General features: G+C 37.4%; 2 protein-coding genes across 3 annotated transcripts in view; one reads left to right on the top strand and one right to left on the bottom strand.

Annotated features, from left to right (window-relative positions):
• Window positions 1-311: 311 nt before the first annotated feature.
• Window positions 312-10,419, bottom strand: LOC110066952 (RPA-interacting protein A-like). Its single transcript, XM_089280086.1, has 8 exons — window positions 10,269-10,419; window positions 5,471-5,647; window positions 4,994-5,078; window positions 3,888-4,002; window positions 3,223-3,286; window positions 2,177-2,238; window positions 1,716-1,800; window positions 312-493 (listed from the first exon to the last, which is right to left on the bottom strand). The coding sequence occupies exons 1-8, from the start codon at window positions 10,371-10,373 to the stop codon at window positions 464-466; spliced, it is 723 nt and encodes a 240-aa protein (XP_089136212.1). The 5' UTR covers window positions 10,374-10,419; the 3' UTR covers window positions 312-463.
• Window positions 10,420-10,469: 50 nt separating this feature from the next.
• Window positions 10,470-17,952, top strand: part of LOC110066941 (protein CASP-like) — a 33,841-nt gene continuing 26,358 nt past the window's right edge. Inside the window, exons 1-12 of one of the 2 annotated variants that reach the window (XM_089280081.1) lie at window positions 10,470-10,586; window positions 10,761-10,871; window positions 11,195-11,242; window positions 13,563-13,641; window positions 14,046-14,104; window positions 14,229-14,307; window positions 14,646-14,713; window positions 15,298-15,430; window positions 16,468-16,534; window positions 16,858-16,906; window positions 17,243-17,314; window positions 17,427-17,456. In XM_089280081.1, the coding sequence (XP_089136207.1) occupies window positions 10,521-10,586; window positions 10,761-10,871; window positions 11,195-11,242; window positions 13,563-13,641; window positions 14,046-14,104; window positions 14,229-14,307; window positions 14,646-14,713; window positions 15,298-15,430; window positions 16,468-16,534; window positions 16,858-16,906; window positions 17,243-17,314; window positions 17,427-17,456 (861 nt within the window). In that variant the 5' untranslated portion in view covers window positions 10,470-10,520. Of the gene's footprint in view, window positions 10,587-10,760; window positions 10,918-11,194; window positions 11,243-13,562; window positions 13,642-14,045; window positions 14,105-14,228; window positions 14,308-14,645; window positions 14,714-15,297; window positions 15,431-16,467; window positions 16,535-16,857; window positions 16,907-17,242; window positions 17,315-17,426; window positions 17,457-17,952 lie in introns of those variants that run through there. The other variant, XM_089280082.1, reaches the window with a different exon arrangement.

Raw genomic sequence — 17,952 nt, 5'->3', positions numbered from 1 at the left:
CTATTATACTATACTGAAAAACTGTCTAACCTTAAAACACGGTATTAGTTAAATATTTTCATGGTCTAATTCTTGCATAGTGAAAACATTTTCCCGCAAGTCGAGACCAGTGACAATCGGGGTTCCTTTTCAGGTGAGCAGTTTGCTGCCACTCTGAAGAAAACGGAAACGTAAGCAAAATTGTTGCTAGCGATCTGCTTTTTTCAAAACATTCTACAAAAGAATGCAGTTTGTCAATAATATTAGAAACCCGACCAACGTTTCGCCAATAGGGACCTCACGTTACTTTTAATACACTTGTAATTCACAAATGGTGGCAAGATATTACATAACTTTATTTACATCTATTAAACTGATAAAAATATCTAACAAATTCTGTACACAACTTATTAATAAATCTATGGCAAAACAAAACAGTTGTAATGTCCTCCGTGCCGCCAGGTCTTTTCCTGAATTTCCTGCATCAAAGAATGATGTACATAAACTCGCACGCCTGGAATAAAAGCAAAACGGTAAAGTGAAAAACACTGCATTGCACCAGAGGAAAACATTCTACGACGGCAACGCCAAAGAGAACGTTTCATAAACAGTGCATTCAGTTCTGCACATGCGGTATCAGTTTCAGTACATTTTATCATTTCATAGCCGTACATTACAAACCGGGCCCAATTGAACTGACAGGGTCACCGGTTTTGGGTAGTCATGAAGACAAGCTGGGGTAAAACCCGTTCAAACTACGCTGGAGAAATTTGAAAACGCAACAATCACCGGCAGCAATCACCAATCGTGGAAATCACCGAAAGCTTGAGTGCATCCTTGAGGGTTAGGATCAATCACATGATTATCAAGACGTCACCATTTTCGAAAGGTTTTCGTCCACACTAAAACGCATAGCCGGCCTTTTTCAAATTCCCCCGGATTGAGGAGCGTTTTCGAAAAGCTCCGTTTTCGTGACGCATTAGTGTGGACGGTAAGCCTAACTGTATAAATGAAGCGGCGTTTTCAAATTTATCCGGCGTAGTGTGGAAGGGCCCTTGGTGTTCTTCTGTCTCGCGAGACATCAACGCCTAATTTAACGATAACTGCAGAAATTCTCGCGCGCCCATTGGCTAATTTTCATTGTCAATAAGCAGACTGACATATGAATTTATAATGTATGCGATGCGTCTGGCGTCAACGAGTGAGAGCGGACAGTTTGACAATTTGCTATCATAAAAAAATAAATTAGTCAGTTTTTCATGCATCTGTCCAGTTATTGACAATGAATTTCGTCATAACATTATCAAAGTACACTGTAGTCTGCGGATCCACCCGGCTATCACCTCGTACTTTGACAATGTAATGACGAAATTCATGATCAGTAACAGGACAGACGCATGAAAAACTGACGTCAATTTGCTTTCTGATGCGCTGGCGTATAAGCCTTGGGAGAACACTTATCATTTTCGCCAACACAAAAAAAATTAAAACTGGGTGCTCTTTTGAGCTCAGGATTTCACGTTATGTTCTGTTATTGCACTAAAACCTTGATACGCGCAACGGCAGCCTCCGAATGAACACTAAAAAAAAGCCAATATAATCACGAGAGTAGAATTCTAACAAAAAGAGAAATACACTAATGGCTTAGAAATTTCAGTTTAAAACAATTATTCTTTTTAGAACTGTTTCAAAGTATATAACTTCTCGTCTTTACAATAAAATTAAGATGGCGTTACCTTGCACAGTGAAACTAGATTGCTTTCTCCCAGCTCTTTGACAAAAGATACACAAAATTCCGGTTCAGACAAACACTGTCCTTCCCTGCCAAAAAAAAAAAACAGAAAACAAATGAATACATAAAGAAACAGACAAAAACGATGAAAGAAAGATATCTCCATTTATAATGTAATTTCTTGGGTAAAACACAGGGCGCTTTCCATTCAACCAAAAATTCTGGTAGGCAAATTTCCTGGAAAGATTGCTGATCCGAAAATTGCTGAATTTTTGTAAGGCGAACCATTGAATTGAAAATTCTGGGAGGAAAATTAAATGGAACGGAAATTGCCCAAAAGAAATTCGCAAATTCTGGTAGATGCTGTTCTATTCGTCACCGGAAATATCCGGAAGTTCAAACCAGCATTTTTCGTCAAATGCAAAGCGCCCATAATATTTCCTTCATCGTTATGTCTAGATTTACCTGTGGCTAGTTAGTGCTTCATCAATTTGGTTTCTGACATAAATCAGATTGACTGCGTCATACTGAAGGAAGAAGATAAAAGAAGGTCTTACTGCTAACAACTATTATTTTATTTGGGTTTTGCAAAGGGCATAAAAGACCCCTCAAACCTACATAATCTTGCCCAGACCAAGATCAACTTCAAGCACCACAGAATATTTTGGTATTGTTGAAGATTATGGCGCCATGCAATTAATGCGACTATCACTACCCCTCCAGAACAGAATGCCGATGCTCATCCATCTAAGGAAGCTGTTCATGCAGCATGCTTGTCAGGAAGTTGCAAAAATTTACAAGTACTCAGGGTCACTTCAAGAGTCAGAGGTAATATCAACATCCCCTGTCAGGGTAAAATGTAAACTTATCGTCTTTGGAACAGACACCTTATGCAAAAACCATGAAGCACTTCATTTTGCTTTGGGCAGCTTCATGTTTATCTGCTAAAGTTTGGCTATAAAAATATTCCCTCAATTGAGATAGAATATTATTTTAATACAGATCATACTGTATCAGTTCTTCATAACATGGCATTGGTATAAAAATGGGAAGTTTCGGTCTGTAATGGCGTGGAGGATATTTTCACATCTGACCAATCCACAGCCACTTCCCATACGACCCTCGTTGAAGTGGTTACGCCTTTATTTAACTATTAACTTGCATAACTGCTGGTTCTTCTCATGACAACAGAACACAGACGGCAAAGAGAGAAAACCAAGCAGTTCTTTTGTCACTATGGTAAAATTATTGAGAAATTATTTAATAGTAGTAATTACCTAGTAACAATTAAATCATCAGTTTAATTGTTGCATAATTCTGAGTAGTTAATGTTGCCTAATGGAAGTTAATTTTATTCCTGGTATTACTAATTTACTTATTCTTTCATTTCTTGGCTAACAGATGGTTGGTTGTGTGTGTGTTGTGTGTGAGTTGTGTCAGTGTGTGTATTATTGTGGCCATCTGGGAGAAAAGAGAAAGTGAAACTACTAAATAAAATAATATAATCTTACTTCAGTATCAATTCTCACTCCACAAGCACAGAAGATAACCTGCTTGTTCTGATGCAATGCATTTCTGTTAGAAGCAAAGAGGAAATCTGATCAATTTTCGCACAGACTAGAAATAAATCAATTTAGATAAGAAAATAGCCAAGTAACTATTTATTTAGCAAACTATTACTAGTATAAGCAAAATCGAAATCATGGTCACTGGACAAATGATCCATTTGAATATGATTTTTTTGGAATACTGCAGCAAGGGATTAACATTGACAGTATATACAAAGGGGGAACATTGTTGCAAACTAGATGATTTGTGGAAAATGAGTCTTGAGGTCTGTAGGGCTAATCTGTGAGTCCAAAGAATTCCTACAGGGAGTCACTTTGACTCCAGTGTAGAGTCCACAAATGTTCAGCAGAATTTTGTTTTCTGCCAGTCAAATTTTAAAAATAGTTGGATTACTAAGGAAACAACACAAATTTAAAGGTACTAATAGTCTTGTAACAACATTTCATTGTTAAATGAAGTTTGTCCATAGCTGTTTGTTTACCACGTTTGGCACTGCTCATTGCTTCAGCCGCACCATGAAAACTAGAGCTACCAAAGAGCCCACCTTACAACGAACCAACTCAAACTACTGAGAAACTCTACCATTAAGTCACCATTGACTTCACACCTCTTACAGACTGGGCACATAACAAATTCATCTGTTTTCAGACTTTCAATAGCTGCACACAAGGAGGCTTCTTCAAACATCAGATTTTCATTGTATCGAGCAAGAATCTTTCTCTCTGATAACAAAAGAAAATTATATACTTTTGAAGAGGCTACGACAAATGTACAAATTTACTAAACCTAAAGCTGTTTATTTTAATTTTCTCTAAACTTAGGCTTCTAGGGCCCATTTCTCGAAGGTCCTGAAAAGTTTTCGCACCTGGAAAGCCAAAGCAAAATTTCAAACCTTATGATTACATTAGCTGTTTTACTTGCATATTCTTAATGTGACAAGAGGTTCCTTTCATACAAGAAGTTTCAGGCATATACACCTTTCTGTGTTTAGATACAGATTAACTAAAAATGGCTTTGCAGACCCGAAAAGTTTCTGGGGCTTTCGAGAAACAGGCCCCAGGATATCTATCTGACTAAAGCTATGTATTGAAAACATACCAGTCAACCCAAATGCTAGCCAGCAAACACAGACAGATTTCTGGCTCTTGGTCCTTTACAGTATTTTTGTCAGTGTGAAACAAAAGCCAGAAATCTGTCTGTGTTTGCATGCTACACAATGCTTGGCATGCTGCGTAATAAGTGGGTTAAGAATGATGTTAACGGCAAAAATTAAACTTTTCCGGTCTGTCTTAGACTATTTTTAGGTAGCCATTTGGCGACTAAGTGGTAAAAAAAAATTGCCAAATGCAAATTTTTAGTCGCCAGATCACAAAATCAAATCGAAGAGATACAATCCTTACCCATACATGATGTACTTAATGCTCAAGGGTTTGCAATTTATTATAGGGCAATTTTGACGCGACCAGTGGGTCGCAATTTCAAGCCCTCACTCATTTTGTATTTGCTGTGAATGAGTCAAGATTTTTTGGATATGGTGGATTGTCAGAGGCAATTTGCAATGTTTGCCATAAAAATCTTTCTTAAACTCTATATTGAATTACATTCACATTTATACAAATTGTTCTAAAATCAAGATGAATGAGTAGTTGCCAAAAATTTCTTACAACACTAATTTTATCTATGAAGTATAAAACTATGTTATTCCATCCTGACCTTCTTCCATTAGTTCCTTTTGTATCTCATCCATTAGAGAAAGAACTTCATCAAGTGAACTATCTTTAGAATCCTCCAGTTCAAGCTAGAAGGTAAGGGACAAAACAAACATGTTACTTTAATAAAAAAATAACTGGTATCATAAAATAATTATCAAAGAATGGTACATCTGAAGAAATATCCCAGGGATTTACAGTGTTTATAAGGGCCAGCACTGGTTGCAGGCGGAAACCTGTGATACCTTCTACAATAAGTTACTTTAAGTCATTTATCGACCACCAGAAATATTGTGCAGCACATTGCAGGGACCACACCTAGAATCTCCTGGCATTGCTCTCTATCTACCAATCTCTTCTCACTAAACCAGTTTCTATCCTGCTCTATGGAGGTACATGTACATGCCTGAACAGAAACTCCATATTCTCAGAGATGGTAGGCACGATGGCTAATTAAATATTGCTGGACTATCATCCTTACCCCAGCAAATGGTGTGCAAGACTCTCTGGTTGGGCGCCATGGTGGAAGCTCCTTGTTCTCTTCACTTAGTCGTATCCACTCCTCATTCATTACTTCCTTCACTAAGGAAGAGTCATCCATTTGCCTAAATCTATCTACAGATTTTTGTCTCCCATTTTTGAGTCTTTCCAAACACCTCTGCAACATATAACAAAAATAAAAATAAAATAAAATATAAGGCAATCAAAAACACATAACCTTTAGCTATGAGATGGTATCTCAAATTCACGCTCAAGGAAACTTTTTCTTTCATATCTGAAATTTTTGCCCTGAGAGAACATTAGAGCTTCATGGAAGAACTACAAACTAAATCATTGCAAAACAGCCCCACCAGCCCCCCACCCCCCACCCCGCTCCCTCCTCCAACCTTCTGTCCATAGTGTAATAAGGTCTGTACAGGTCCGCAAATGATCCAAGGACCGCAAATGATCCCAGACCACAAATGATCCCCAAATTGAACCGCAAATGATCCCAGACCGGAAATGATTCCCATATTGGACCGCAAATGATCCCGATCAAAAAACAAGGAATGGCATGGATTTATATCGGAAGAAGGTGAGAACATGTACAAAAATTATGAATTAAAAAACATGTTTTACCATTTTACAAAAAAAATATTTCGCAGTTGCTGTTTTGTTCTTCGAAGGGTACAGATCATTTTCACTGTCATGCAAAAAAAAAAAAAAAAAATCGAAAACCAACCAATGGAAAAAGCTAAGAAATTGTGATGTACGCTATAGAAGATAACTAAATAAGCCACTTCTCCAAGTTTTAGGCCTGTGCGTTTCCCCAAACTTCAGATGTTCGTCGTAAATGTTTCCCAGAAATTTACAGAGCCCAGTAAGAAAACGCCATGTTGGTGTACATCCGTGGTACACCAATATGGCGGCCAAAATATAGTGTAAACATCTGGAACTTACTTTGGCTTTTTAGGCGACTGATTATCAGTACTAAACAAACAAGCATTTACATAAGCACTTTTCCTAATGCTCTAACTTCTAAAAAGGCTCAAAATCATGAGATAAGTATATATTTTTCAACAAACTCGATCGTAGCCTTGTGTCACGCAACCTCCATAACCCTGAAATTCAAAACGAAGCACGCTAATTGTAAACAGATATAAATATACCGTCTCTTATGCCCGATGAAGATAAAAACACGTCACGTGAAGACGATCTATTGAATTAGAGGTCTTAGAAAAACACATACTTGCAAACATTCTCGAAATCCTGGTGGCGATAGTATCAAACATCTATCAAACAGCTAATTGTCACAATGAAGGGCAAGCCTTGGCCTTCCTTGGTTATGAAGCTGAACTTCATAACTATAGCTTGGAATTTTGGCTTTTTAAGAATACTCAAGTAATTATTTCCGAGGAATTAAAGCCAAAATACGACCATGGAAAAATTTCGAAACAAATTTGTTCAAATTTCCAGTGTTATGCACTAGGTGTTTTACAGAGTGATGAAGCATTGCCAAGGCTTGTGGATCTACTCAGGTGACAGTGTCTTCTGTAATAGGTGCTTCATGGTTAGATATTAGTTTAAAACTTTAGACCACTAGCGTTAATGGCTGATAAAATGTGATTTATCTATAACACCGAAATATCAATGTTTAACAAAGGATATTTAACGTATGTTGCACTGATCATAATTTTACTGAGAACTGCAAAGAAATGCAAGCCAAGTCGTGTTTTGACGATTGAGCGGTGATATTCATAACATCATAGAAAGCAACAAAATTTAGTCGAAAGGATGAAAAAAAAGCAAGTTGTGAGCCATTATAATTATAAGATGGTTTTAATAAAAACACTGGTATTCACGTACGCCAATTCCCTATCCACACCATCCCACCATCCATGCCATTCCTTATTTCTTAGTCTGGATCATTTGCGGTCCCTATCGAGGATCATTTGCGGTCCGGGATCATTTGCGGTCCAATTTGGGGATCATTTGCAGTCCGAGATCATTTGCGGTCCTGGGATCATTTGCGGACCCGTACAGGTCTAAAACAGAGGCAAGGGGTCAGGGGTGACAGATGGGTGGTAAGGGGTGTTGCCATTACCATTATTAAGAGCTAACTGTAAGCAGGCTAACCTGAGATCTATACAGACCAACCAGAGTGCTATTCAGGCTCCCCCTATTTCTCACACCTCATCCCTTAATCCTCAGCTGCCTCAGCCCTGAACCCTCACCCTTCCCCCCATCACTGTTTTGGACCTGCCCAAGTGTAATACACTTTTATCTTTAACACTGCTTGTAGCTAACGCTAAGCCACAAGCGACATTTGGGTAATTTCCTGAGCTTCCTAGCGCACATTCAGGGCTCGAAAAATATTTGAATTCCACCTTGCCCGTTGGGCAAGTAACTCTCAAATTTTGCTTGCCCGGGGCACTTCCCCGCTTGCCCAAGTTTTCAAACTCATTAATAATTCATGAACCCCAAAATGAACAAACTACAGGCGTGTTTTAATGTAATAAACCCATCTTGACTGTAGTCGTACATCGTCTTAGTGCTGATCACTTTCATGTTTACGCCATTATATTGTAATACTTCAACAACTTTTAACTTCTTCATTCTGCTTTTATGGCATCAAATTCAACTTTCCCTGGAATTTTCGAACGTGATAAAAAAATGTCACCAGGAATTAAATTTTGTCCCACAGCATCTTTTGCCAGTGCCTCCCAGTTGAAGAAACAAAGTTTGCAAAGTTGTAGTAGTTCGTTCAAGTACGTACTTCCTAGTTCCTGTATTACATGCTGGGCATACAGCCTTGAATCAATTTGATTAATTCGTCGAAGATCGTGTTCAACTCCCTGAATGTTCACCTGCATCTTGTCTAGCTCCACGAAATCATTGTGAAGAGAAGCACGGGAAATTTATAACACGCAGAATTAACAACAAGTCGCTTTCCCACTTCAGTTTTGACACAGGCACAGTGTCGAATTTGAAAAGCCAGCGAGAGCATAATTTTTCATTTGGGTGAATGAAAAATAGTTTCAATCGAGGGAAATCGTCTTCGTTTGAAAGAAACACTATTTTAGGTCATCTTCCAGGAACTCTGAAAGTATTTTGATGACTTACTTATCCATTTCTTTTCAATAATATAATACTTTTCATTTCATTACTTGCATGTTATGCCGAAAACAGAGACTTACCTGGATTTTAACACAAAATTGCTGGCTTCATTTTTGAGGTAGCAATATGCAACTTCTTTTCGCGTACAATTTCTACAGCTTTAATATATCGTTGTTGAGCTAAGTTTTGTACAGAGAAACTGGAAAATGTTCGCAGAAAATTGCTAAAATTTTAAGAAATAAACACAGCGTTTCCGTGCCCAATGCGGCTATTTTTAATCCTGGAAAGAAATTTGATCGGGGCAGATTTTGATCACGTGCTAGGCAACCACTTGTGAGCCGTAGTGCGTGTCACGCAATCAACAAAACAACGCTATAAATTACAATTTTTGTCAAGTTTCATCTACTTCAACACTTGATTACCCTTGAGCCTAAAATTTACCTTTTCTTCTCAAAATTGTTATCAAAAATTTAGTCCGCGAACAGCTTGCCTGGGTCCTTGCCCGTGGGGCAAGTAAGGAGAGAAAGTTACTTGCCCGAAGGGAAAATCTACTTGTCCCAGACGACCGGACGGGTTTTTTTTCGAGGCCTTAACATTCCCAAAAACACACGTGTTTGCAAAAACGTGATGCGAACGTCAGAGTTAAAGCAGTCAAAGTTGTCTTGCTAGTTTTGTTCTACAATGGAGCACTTTCCTTAGATTCCTTTAGATTTCAACTAGTCCATTACCCTCGTCGCTGGACAAAGGTAATTTGCAGCTCAATTTCGTTCTGTTTTTATTGTGCCTTTGTAAGATTTTCATGTATTTCATCTAGACAAGCTGACACGTGAACGGTTCGTTTTCTCATAGATTTCTTTGTCATGTATTACTTTCTAGTTTTACGCTTCTTTCTGTAACCTGCTGAGGATATTAAAAGGAAGTTGTAATTCTGCCAGCATTGAGATACTGAATTGCTTGGATCGAGGCTAAACTTCAGAATACCTGGCCACTAAATGTGTGTTTTCGAATGCTGCTACCACAGTCCCACAGTTGTGATAATAAACATAACAACTGTATATAAAAAACCACGAATATACCTCCTTCTTTCGTCCACTGCGGGACCGCTGACCGCGGTAGCACTTCAGTTCAACACTTACTTCATTTCTTATTCATCGAATGCGGGACTGCGGACCACGGTAGCACTTAAGTTCAACACTTAGTTCATTTGTTTTTCATCGACTGCGGGACTGCAGACCACGGACCTCAGGAGCAGTAGATTTAAGGACGGCATGTGTGGCCGCATATTCTGAAGTTGCTCCTGGATCGAATTTGGACCTATTTGTCGTGCGAAAGGTCGCCGGTAACACTGCTAGTCATTCTCACTTTGATTCCTCCCGTTCGTGAGTTTCCCCTTGGCTCACAAAATGGCGATAAGCTTAAAAAGTACAGTCATTTTGCAGTAATCTACTTCGATCCACGTCATTTAAACGACTGCACAAAACAAAGACTAAAACACTAAACGCTACAATGAATATGGGAATAATCATCCTGCCTCCTGTAGTTTAGCAGTTTTAAGTCTGCAACGACAAATTTCCAGTAAGACTTATTCGCAAAGTATCATTGAGAGGTGACTGAAAACACGTGCATCCAAGGATTAATATAAAATACAGCATATAAACAAATTAATGTGACGGCAAAGTCACCTTTCTGTACTGATCTTTCCAGGGCGGTGTGCTGCATTTGTACTGCGAACGGTGCCGAGAGATAGGATTTGGACTTTTGGGAAAACAGTCCGCCATAGCCGCCATATTTTCTTCTTCCCGCGAATGAAGAGGATAAATGCAAAACGCTTTCTAATTGGTCAGATTTCTAAACCAATGACAACTCTTTTTTTATTTGTGGGACGTTTTACACAGTGCACATTGCGCATGACGCCGAGTTGGCGATAAACAAATATGGCGGCTTCGTCGTTCCAGTCTATGCGAAATTTTTGGAAAGAATTTTCCCTTCCAGAACTCCAGGTAAGATCACCCCAGAAGTAGAATATTTTATTTATTTTAGTCCTTCAAGTGTGTTGTAAATGTTGACAAAACATTGTGTACCTTTATTTTAGTTTGTCATGGTTTGCATTTTACATTTGACTTGTGTGACGTTTCCTTAAAGTATCGCTTCATGTATTTCTCCCTTGTCCTTAGAAATCATTAGACACGACCGCAGCAGAACTAGCAGATCGCCAAGATGAATCAGATACTTCAAGGAAGAAGCTTGTCGAACTTAGCCGTGATTTTAAAAAGAATACCCCAGAAGTAAGCTAATGAGAAACATTGAATGAGAAAACAACTTTTTTCACAAGTAACTGTCAACTTTATAATAATAGTTATGTTTATTTATTCAGTAATGCGAAATATTGACACTTATAGCACTTGAGATAGTGTGATACCTGTAAACAGGAAAAGTACAACTTGAAACGTCATTTCATTGGTCACCTACAACTACATGTAGGTATTGACACATGTCACACAATAAATTCTACTTCGCAAGGTACCTGTGATGGTGGAAATTTGTGTACCTAACTGAGCTGGGATTGAATTTGCTTAATTTTTGTTTGTTTCCTTTTTGTTCCTTGCAGGAAATCAGGAAAAAGATGGCACCTCTTTTAAAAAGTTTCCAAGCTGAGGTTATTATAATTGTTTGTAGCTTGATCATACTTGTAGCTGTTGTAAAATGACAAAATTCTTAAATCTGATTGGTTATTACATGGCCCAATGTGATCATTTATTGCATTTTATTGGGCAGCTTACTCATCATGCCTGTGCTATTGGAAAGTTAATGCATCATGCCTGGTGTTATTGGACCATTTATGCCCAATGTCATTTGGCAGTTGTTCTTGAATGGGCTTCTTTTCTCTCGGATTTCAACACAATATAACTACTTAAATTACTCATTAGGCCCCAGTTGATTTGAGATAAAATTTGAGATTAAAAAACCAAGTTGTTCAAAGGGTGGATAACGCTATCCACCTGATAAGTAGTGGTGTAATGATCAGTGCTTTCAGTAAGATTTGAAGTAGGTGTCTCCCTTTTGTTAGCACCCGCCAGAGCTGATAAAAGGGGCCAAAGGCCCCTTGTCCTCTGGGGGGGGGGGGGGGTATGTGGGCATACCCCCCAGAAAATTTTTGAAATCAGGAAGCTCAGGAACATGATTTCCGGTGATTTGAGGCAAAATATTAACACCCAAGCATTCATTATTTTTATCAGAAAACTATATTTTATTGGATAGTTCTAGGCAGTCATGTATATTATACACTATTTTCAGTTGTGTATATATAACTGTCACACTGTGTGTTTGTCAGAAGACTCAAGAAATACTACATTAAAACCTTATGTGGTCGTGTTTATGTTCATGCAAAAGAACTAAGACGAACGAAAACGAACGAACAAAAACAAACTGTTCAGAAAATTAAGTTACATACTGAAGTCAAGACCTTTTAAAAACCAAAGTCATTCACAATACATATAAAGACTTGGCTTGATGTTAACTTCTTACACCATATTAAAGACTTGCCTGATTGCGTCCATGAGCTTTTTGAAGTTGAACTAGAAGCAGGCAGAAACAACAGCATGGACTGCTGCCGCTTCATTGTGGAACTGACAATGCATGGAAACGAGGCTTCTTAAAAATCAAGGTACATCATGTAATGTGTGCTGGAGTGTGACCTTTAGTGACGATGGTGTTTACGACAATGTTATGTTTGATACGCAAATGAAAAACGTATAAATTAACTATTTGGTTGTTTTTTTTTTTTTTCAACGTTTTTATTAACTTTCCAATAATAACTTACCATTTAAAAGGGTGAATTGCTAGTTCCTTTTTATTTGACTCCATAAGAACATTAATGCAGGAATACAGCTGGCAATTCGCAAGAGAGTACCCGCCAGAGCTCTGGCAGGAGCCGGGTCATACTGAAAGCACTGAACGATTAATCAAATTCTCGATTAATCATGATTATGATCATTCGGTTCAATTCCCGATTCTTTGATTCCACATTTCGATTTTGGTTTGACTTTTTGCATACCCTTTTCAGAGTGCCCTCAGTGAGTTATTATACTGTGAAATCTGAATCCAGAACTTGATTGACGAGTAAAGACATTTGCAGTTCCTATGCCATTTTGTGTTGTGTGGTAAAAATGTTGCCCTTCTACCACCCCTTAAGAATTTCCAAATAAGGCAAACCATGTGCAACACGCTCGTTGTATCCTAAAATTGAGGCTTTAGGGTTGTATGATGTTTACATTACATGTAGGTATCATGTTGTAAGAATTAAAAAAACATTAATATTTTGCATAATCGAATTGAAATGATCGAAGTCAAACTGCAATAATCGAAATTGAATCGAATCGCAAGGAATATGAATCATTACACCCCTACTGACAAGTCACTCTCCAGTGGATATGTGTAGACACCTATCCACTGGATAGTGATTTATCCACTAGATAGTATTATCCACCCTTTGAACAACTTGGTGTTTTATCTCAAATTTTGCTACTGCTATGAATAATAATATTGAAGGAACTTTGCAAAGTCAATTCAGTTCATAATAATACTTGTCTGATAAAACAAAGTAATTCTATGAACAGAGGCACATCTGTATAAATACCACCTTTTTGTAAGCAGTTGAAATGTGCTTGTATTTTGACCCGATTATAAAGTAAAAGTTATCCCTGCTCGTCAGGACTTTGTGAGTAAGAAATGCATTTTGTATGTATATGAACAATTTTATTCAAGGTGGGTTAATACTCACAGTAAGATAAGATCCTACAAGGCTTTTCACCAGCCTGTCTGAGACATGAAGCAAGTCATTAAGTGCTTCTAAAAGTATGTACATACATACAATGTACATGTATTGATTTCCTGTGAATGGCATAATTAAATGTAACAACTGAGCTGGGACTTTTTTTTAAAAAAAGAAAAAATATGTACATAAATTTGTCTTGCAGATTGATGCTCTTTCAAAAAGAAGCAAGGCATCAGAAACCGCTTTTCTTTCAATTTATAAGAAACTTGTGGATGTTCCAGGTGTGGTGTGAGTCTGGACATGGTGTTATCTATAATAATCATAAATTATACTATTAGGTTGTATCAATTAAAAAAACATGATAATTCAAAAGGAATATTACGAAGTTGTTACTGGTAACAATGATTATTTGGGTCAACAGCATGCATCAACATTGGACAAATAAAGTAAAGTATTGTAAAGCACCATGGACAATTAGTGGAAAATGGCGCTATATAAATGTATATTTATTTATTTATTTATTTATTTATTTATAAATATAATACAGTTTTATAGTAAAGGGATTTTATATTGTTGGTGTGTCTAGGTTGTTTGTTATTGATGATATCTTTACCTTAATTTTGTATTTTTGATCACTATTTGTAAGACTTATCACATTGTCATTAGATCAATGCCTATGTTTCAGATCCATTACCAGTTCTTGAACAGGCTGTTGTTCAGCAGCAGAAAGTTTCCAAACTACAGGTGAAATTAATTTGAATTCCAGTGAAATTGATAAAACTGGTACAAAATGTGTAATAAAAATTATTTCTGTTTTCTCTTCTAATATGAGATATGGTATGTCTAACATCACCAGTTCTGATTGCAGGACTATGAAATTGAAAATAAGCAACTAAAAGAAACCTTAGAAGAATACAACACTGAATTTGCTGAGGTTAAAAATCAAGGTATAATTATAGTATGTTGGCTGTTAGTAATTTTATTGCAAATTCATTGTATACATATTTAACTGTCTGAATTAATGAACCCGTGGCCAGGGCTCCAGTCCACCGTACCTCCCCCCTTGATAATAATGTACATGTTCAGTGTTACCCAATGCAAGTTACTGTATTTTTTAATTCACCTAAGTTTAAGTATCATCTTTCAACTTCACGTCAACATAACATGGTTCAAGCTCAAAGACGAGACAAAAAAGAATTATTCTGCAATTTTATGTCATGTTGTAACATTTAGGAACCATTTATATTTTATGTTTTTGTCTGCTTTGAATTCCCCTTTATTACAGAGGTGACCATCAGTAGACTAAAAGAGAAACTGAGAGAGTATGAAGACAAGATGGAAGACAGAGTTCAGGTATTTTAGTACAAACAAGTGGATATTACTTTGAACATTTGCAAGCTAAAGGACCTCTCTCATACATGTAACAAACACGTGTATGTAGGGAACTACATATGAAGTTATGACAAAGGCAATCAGCAATCCAAAGGATGTCTGTCACACCTAATAAAAGAAGGATTCGTATTTTGTCTTTGAACTTCGTAATTGTTCAGAGCTGTCCAGTATGCTGATCGGTAAACTTAGTCACCTGTAGCTCAAACTAAACAATTTATGTAATGCTAGCAATCAATTCCAAATGGAAATACAAAAAATTAGTCATTATGGTTAACATTCTTGGAAAAATCAGAAATCATTTCACATTGCTGTTTTGCAAAGGGTGCTTAGAAATTGTAATAAGATTTATAAAGCTGTGCAAAGCAATTGTGCTGCTAATCAGTTGGGTTTTTTTTGGTGTCATTCTCATTTCTGTTGCCATTATGGCTTGTTTAAGCTCCCTACCACATGCAGTACATTTGAACATCTCATTCATACATGTACATATGTAGCTCCAGGTTTTTTTTCGCAAAAACCAGTTGTAAGTTGTTAAATGTTTCACACAGGCAAGAGTGAAGGACAAGGAGAAAGACATGCAGAAGATGTTTTCTGACAAAGAGAGAATGCTGCAGGAAACTCAGGTTTCTGTTGCTAAAAAGCTTGGTGAAGCAGAGCACAAAGCTGCAACCCTTCAAGCTGGTATGTACTAGGTCATCAAGGGTGAAACCCCAATGTTCCTACTGAACTCTCTCCTTGAATCAAACTTGCTTACTTCAAAGTCTTTAAGCTGGCAAGTGCATTTTACAAAGTCATGAACCTTTGTAGGTGATGATGAAAGGCAAACTCCACAACTTGCCCAGACACCAAAACTGAACAAAAAGGAAAGAGAGAGACACTGAAACCCTTGTTTGAAATTCTGATTTCTTTTGAGAACTAAACAATTTTAGAGTCTGAGACAGAATTATGAGACTTCATGAGTCATTATGCAAAGGATTCTGAGATTTTGAGATCACATCTGTTCAAAAGTTTCTGAAACCAACAATATTCTAGGTACTGTGTCGTGAACCCTCTTACTTCTCCTAGAAGTGGCATCAGTCCATTAGTTGCCAGTTTAAGTGCATTATTTTGTCACATACGTGTAACCCTAACAGTTGATAAATACCAGATGCTGGTACACATATGTACACCTGGTTAGAGAGGGATTGAGGCACTGTGAGAGGAAATTGTCTTCCTAAGAAACATAATACATCAGCTCTAAACGCAGGGTCTAAACCAGGAACAATTGATCCCACACTAACCACCTAATCACCAGACAAATCAATTCTCAAGTTGACTGTGCCTCTTTCTTACCTCACCTCATCCCCTCTCTTTGTGCTCTGTTGAATAACGCAATAGAGGGTCACTCAGCCAGTTGTTGCAAAAATTAAAGTTAGACTGTTCTCTCTGTTCTCATCTCTGTGGGGAGTTGCATGTGCAGGTTTTATTTGAATTGAAATCAAAGTCATTTTCGTAATGATAATGAAAAGTTTCCCCTCAGGACTCTTTTGAAACAAAGGCAAAAGTTGCCTCAGAAATGGCCTTGGCTATTGTTTGGCTAACTTATAGGCAGACAAATTATGTGTGCAAAGAGCTACATGACTGTAGCCCATATATTACATGTATGCACCGCCAGTCTTTTGCCCACATGTCTAGTCTACGATGATAGCTAATGGTTTTTTACTTTGGTCTTTTATTAGCCCTGGATAGTGCACAGTCAGATCTATTTGATGTGAAGGCCAAGTTTGATGAAGTAACAGTTGCAAGGTGTGTACTGTAACTACTACCTAGACATATTAGACATAGACATGGTTTATTTTACTTGGTCACACACTTACATTGTAGCTACATGTATAAGCAGAGTCTACAGGATGCAGCAGCTTGTTTACAGGTGTGCCAAGAAAGCAAAATAAGAAATCAATGTAAAAATGTACTTTTGTGAATAAATATTAATTAAAACTAACTAACTAAAATATTAAACTTAACCAACTAACTAAACTACAGCAGATCCTTTACAACAATGGTTTAGTTTCCATGTGGTTTTGTTTTACTGATTAAGGTCAGTTCTTTCCTCTGTTTACAACTTGAAGGTCTTCAGAAATTGAAATACTGGAAGCCGATGTAGAGAGAGCAAATCAGGTAAACATCATTGACAATAATTAATTTACATGTAGTGCAACAAAACTCTTACACAGCCTATTGTCAGTGATTACATTTGGTTGGCAACTTGAAAGTATGCCTCATACCTCTTTTTCTTTCCTCACACCTATACCTCTTTTCTTCTCACGTTTTTGTGGCCTTCAGAGAAACAGTTACTGTTAATGATAATTTATTGTATGCCTATGGTCTACTTCACACATGGTCAGCTACTTGAATAAGCATGATTTGCTTGATGTGTTTGTATCTCACATTGTGGAAAAGGAAATAAAATATGCCTGAAAAAAATGCTCTAGCATCTTTGTTTTTTTCCTACAGAGAGCACTGAGTGCTGAAAGACAAGTTGAATCTCTGCAGGAAGAGCTTGTTGCTGCACAAAGTGCATTACAGGTTTGTTCAACTTCTGCGTGTCTTTTAAATGGACTTCAGCTAACTTTCAACTCTCTGTCAGAATCACTTGCTTATAAATTATTTGTATCTTTGTGTTATGATTTTATTTCAGAATGCAAGTGACTCAGGAAGGCCAAGCATGGTAAGATTACAACAAATGTTGATATATTTGGCAGTGTAGTCATAACTATTAGTCTATAGTAGACTTTATATTTTCACCATGCTGTCTTGTTTTACATGTAGTATCTTAAGTGTCAAACAAGCTGCTTGTTTGTGATCATAGCGCTCACTTTCACTCACGTCCCCTTGTTCCTCTGGGTGCATAAGGACATGATAAGAGACTGCCATGGCTGCCTGTCTTTTGTTTTCTTCCTTACCTATCCCCAGCTGACTCCACACTCCTGTCGTTTCTACTCTCCATTATCAGTATTTCTTGGTGGAGTCCAGTGCATGGTGACAGATTAGATCTGATCACAGCATGTTCAAATAATTGTCAGTGACATTGAAAAGGAAGGCGAGAAAAAGATGAAAGGCACAATTACACAGTTCATGAAGTTAATACTGTTTCAAATAGAAATGATGTGTGTGAACTTATTGCAAGTTGTTATCAAAAGACAGAAATAGAAGAAATAAATAAT

This window comes from Orbicella faveolata, unplaced genomic scaffold (assembly GCF_042242905.1).
Source record: "Orbicella faveolata isolate gen_17 unplaced genomic scaffold, um_ofav_v1 contig_47, whole genome shotgun sequence".
Classification (NCBI taxonomy): domain Eukaryota; kingdom Metazoa; phylum Cnidaria; class Anthozoa; order Scleractinia; family Merulinidae; genus Orbicella; species Orbicella faveolata.
This window is presented reverse-complemented; position numbering and strand designations above follow the sequence as displayed.

Coding starts and splice junctions, on each gene's coding strand:
- LOC110066952 (XM_089280086.1), bottom strand. CDS start 10,373: ATGGCGGCTATGGCGGACTGTTTTCCCAAAAGTCCAAATCCTATCTCT. Junction 5,648..10,268: donor GGAAAGATCAGTACAGAAAG/GTGACTTTGCCG, acceptor TATATGTTGCAG/AGGTGTTTGGAAAGACTCAA. Junction 494..1,715: donor ATCTAGTTTCACTGTGCAAG/GTAACGCCATCT, acceptor CTTTTATTCCAG/GCGTGCGAGTTTATGTACAT.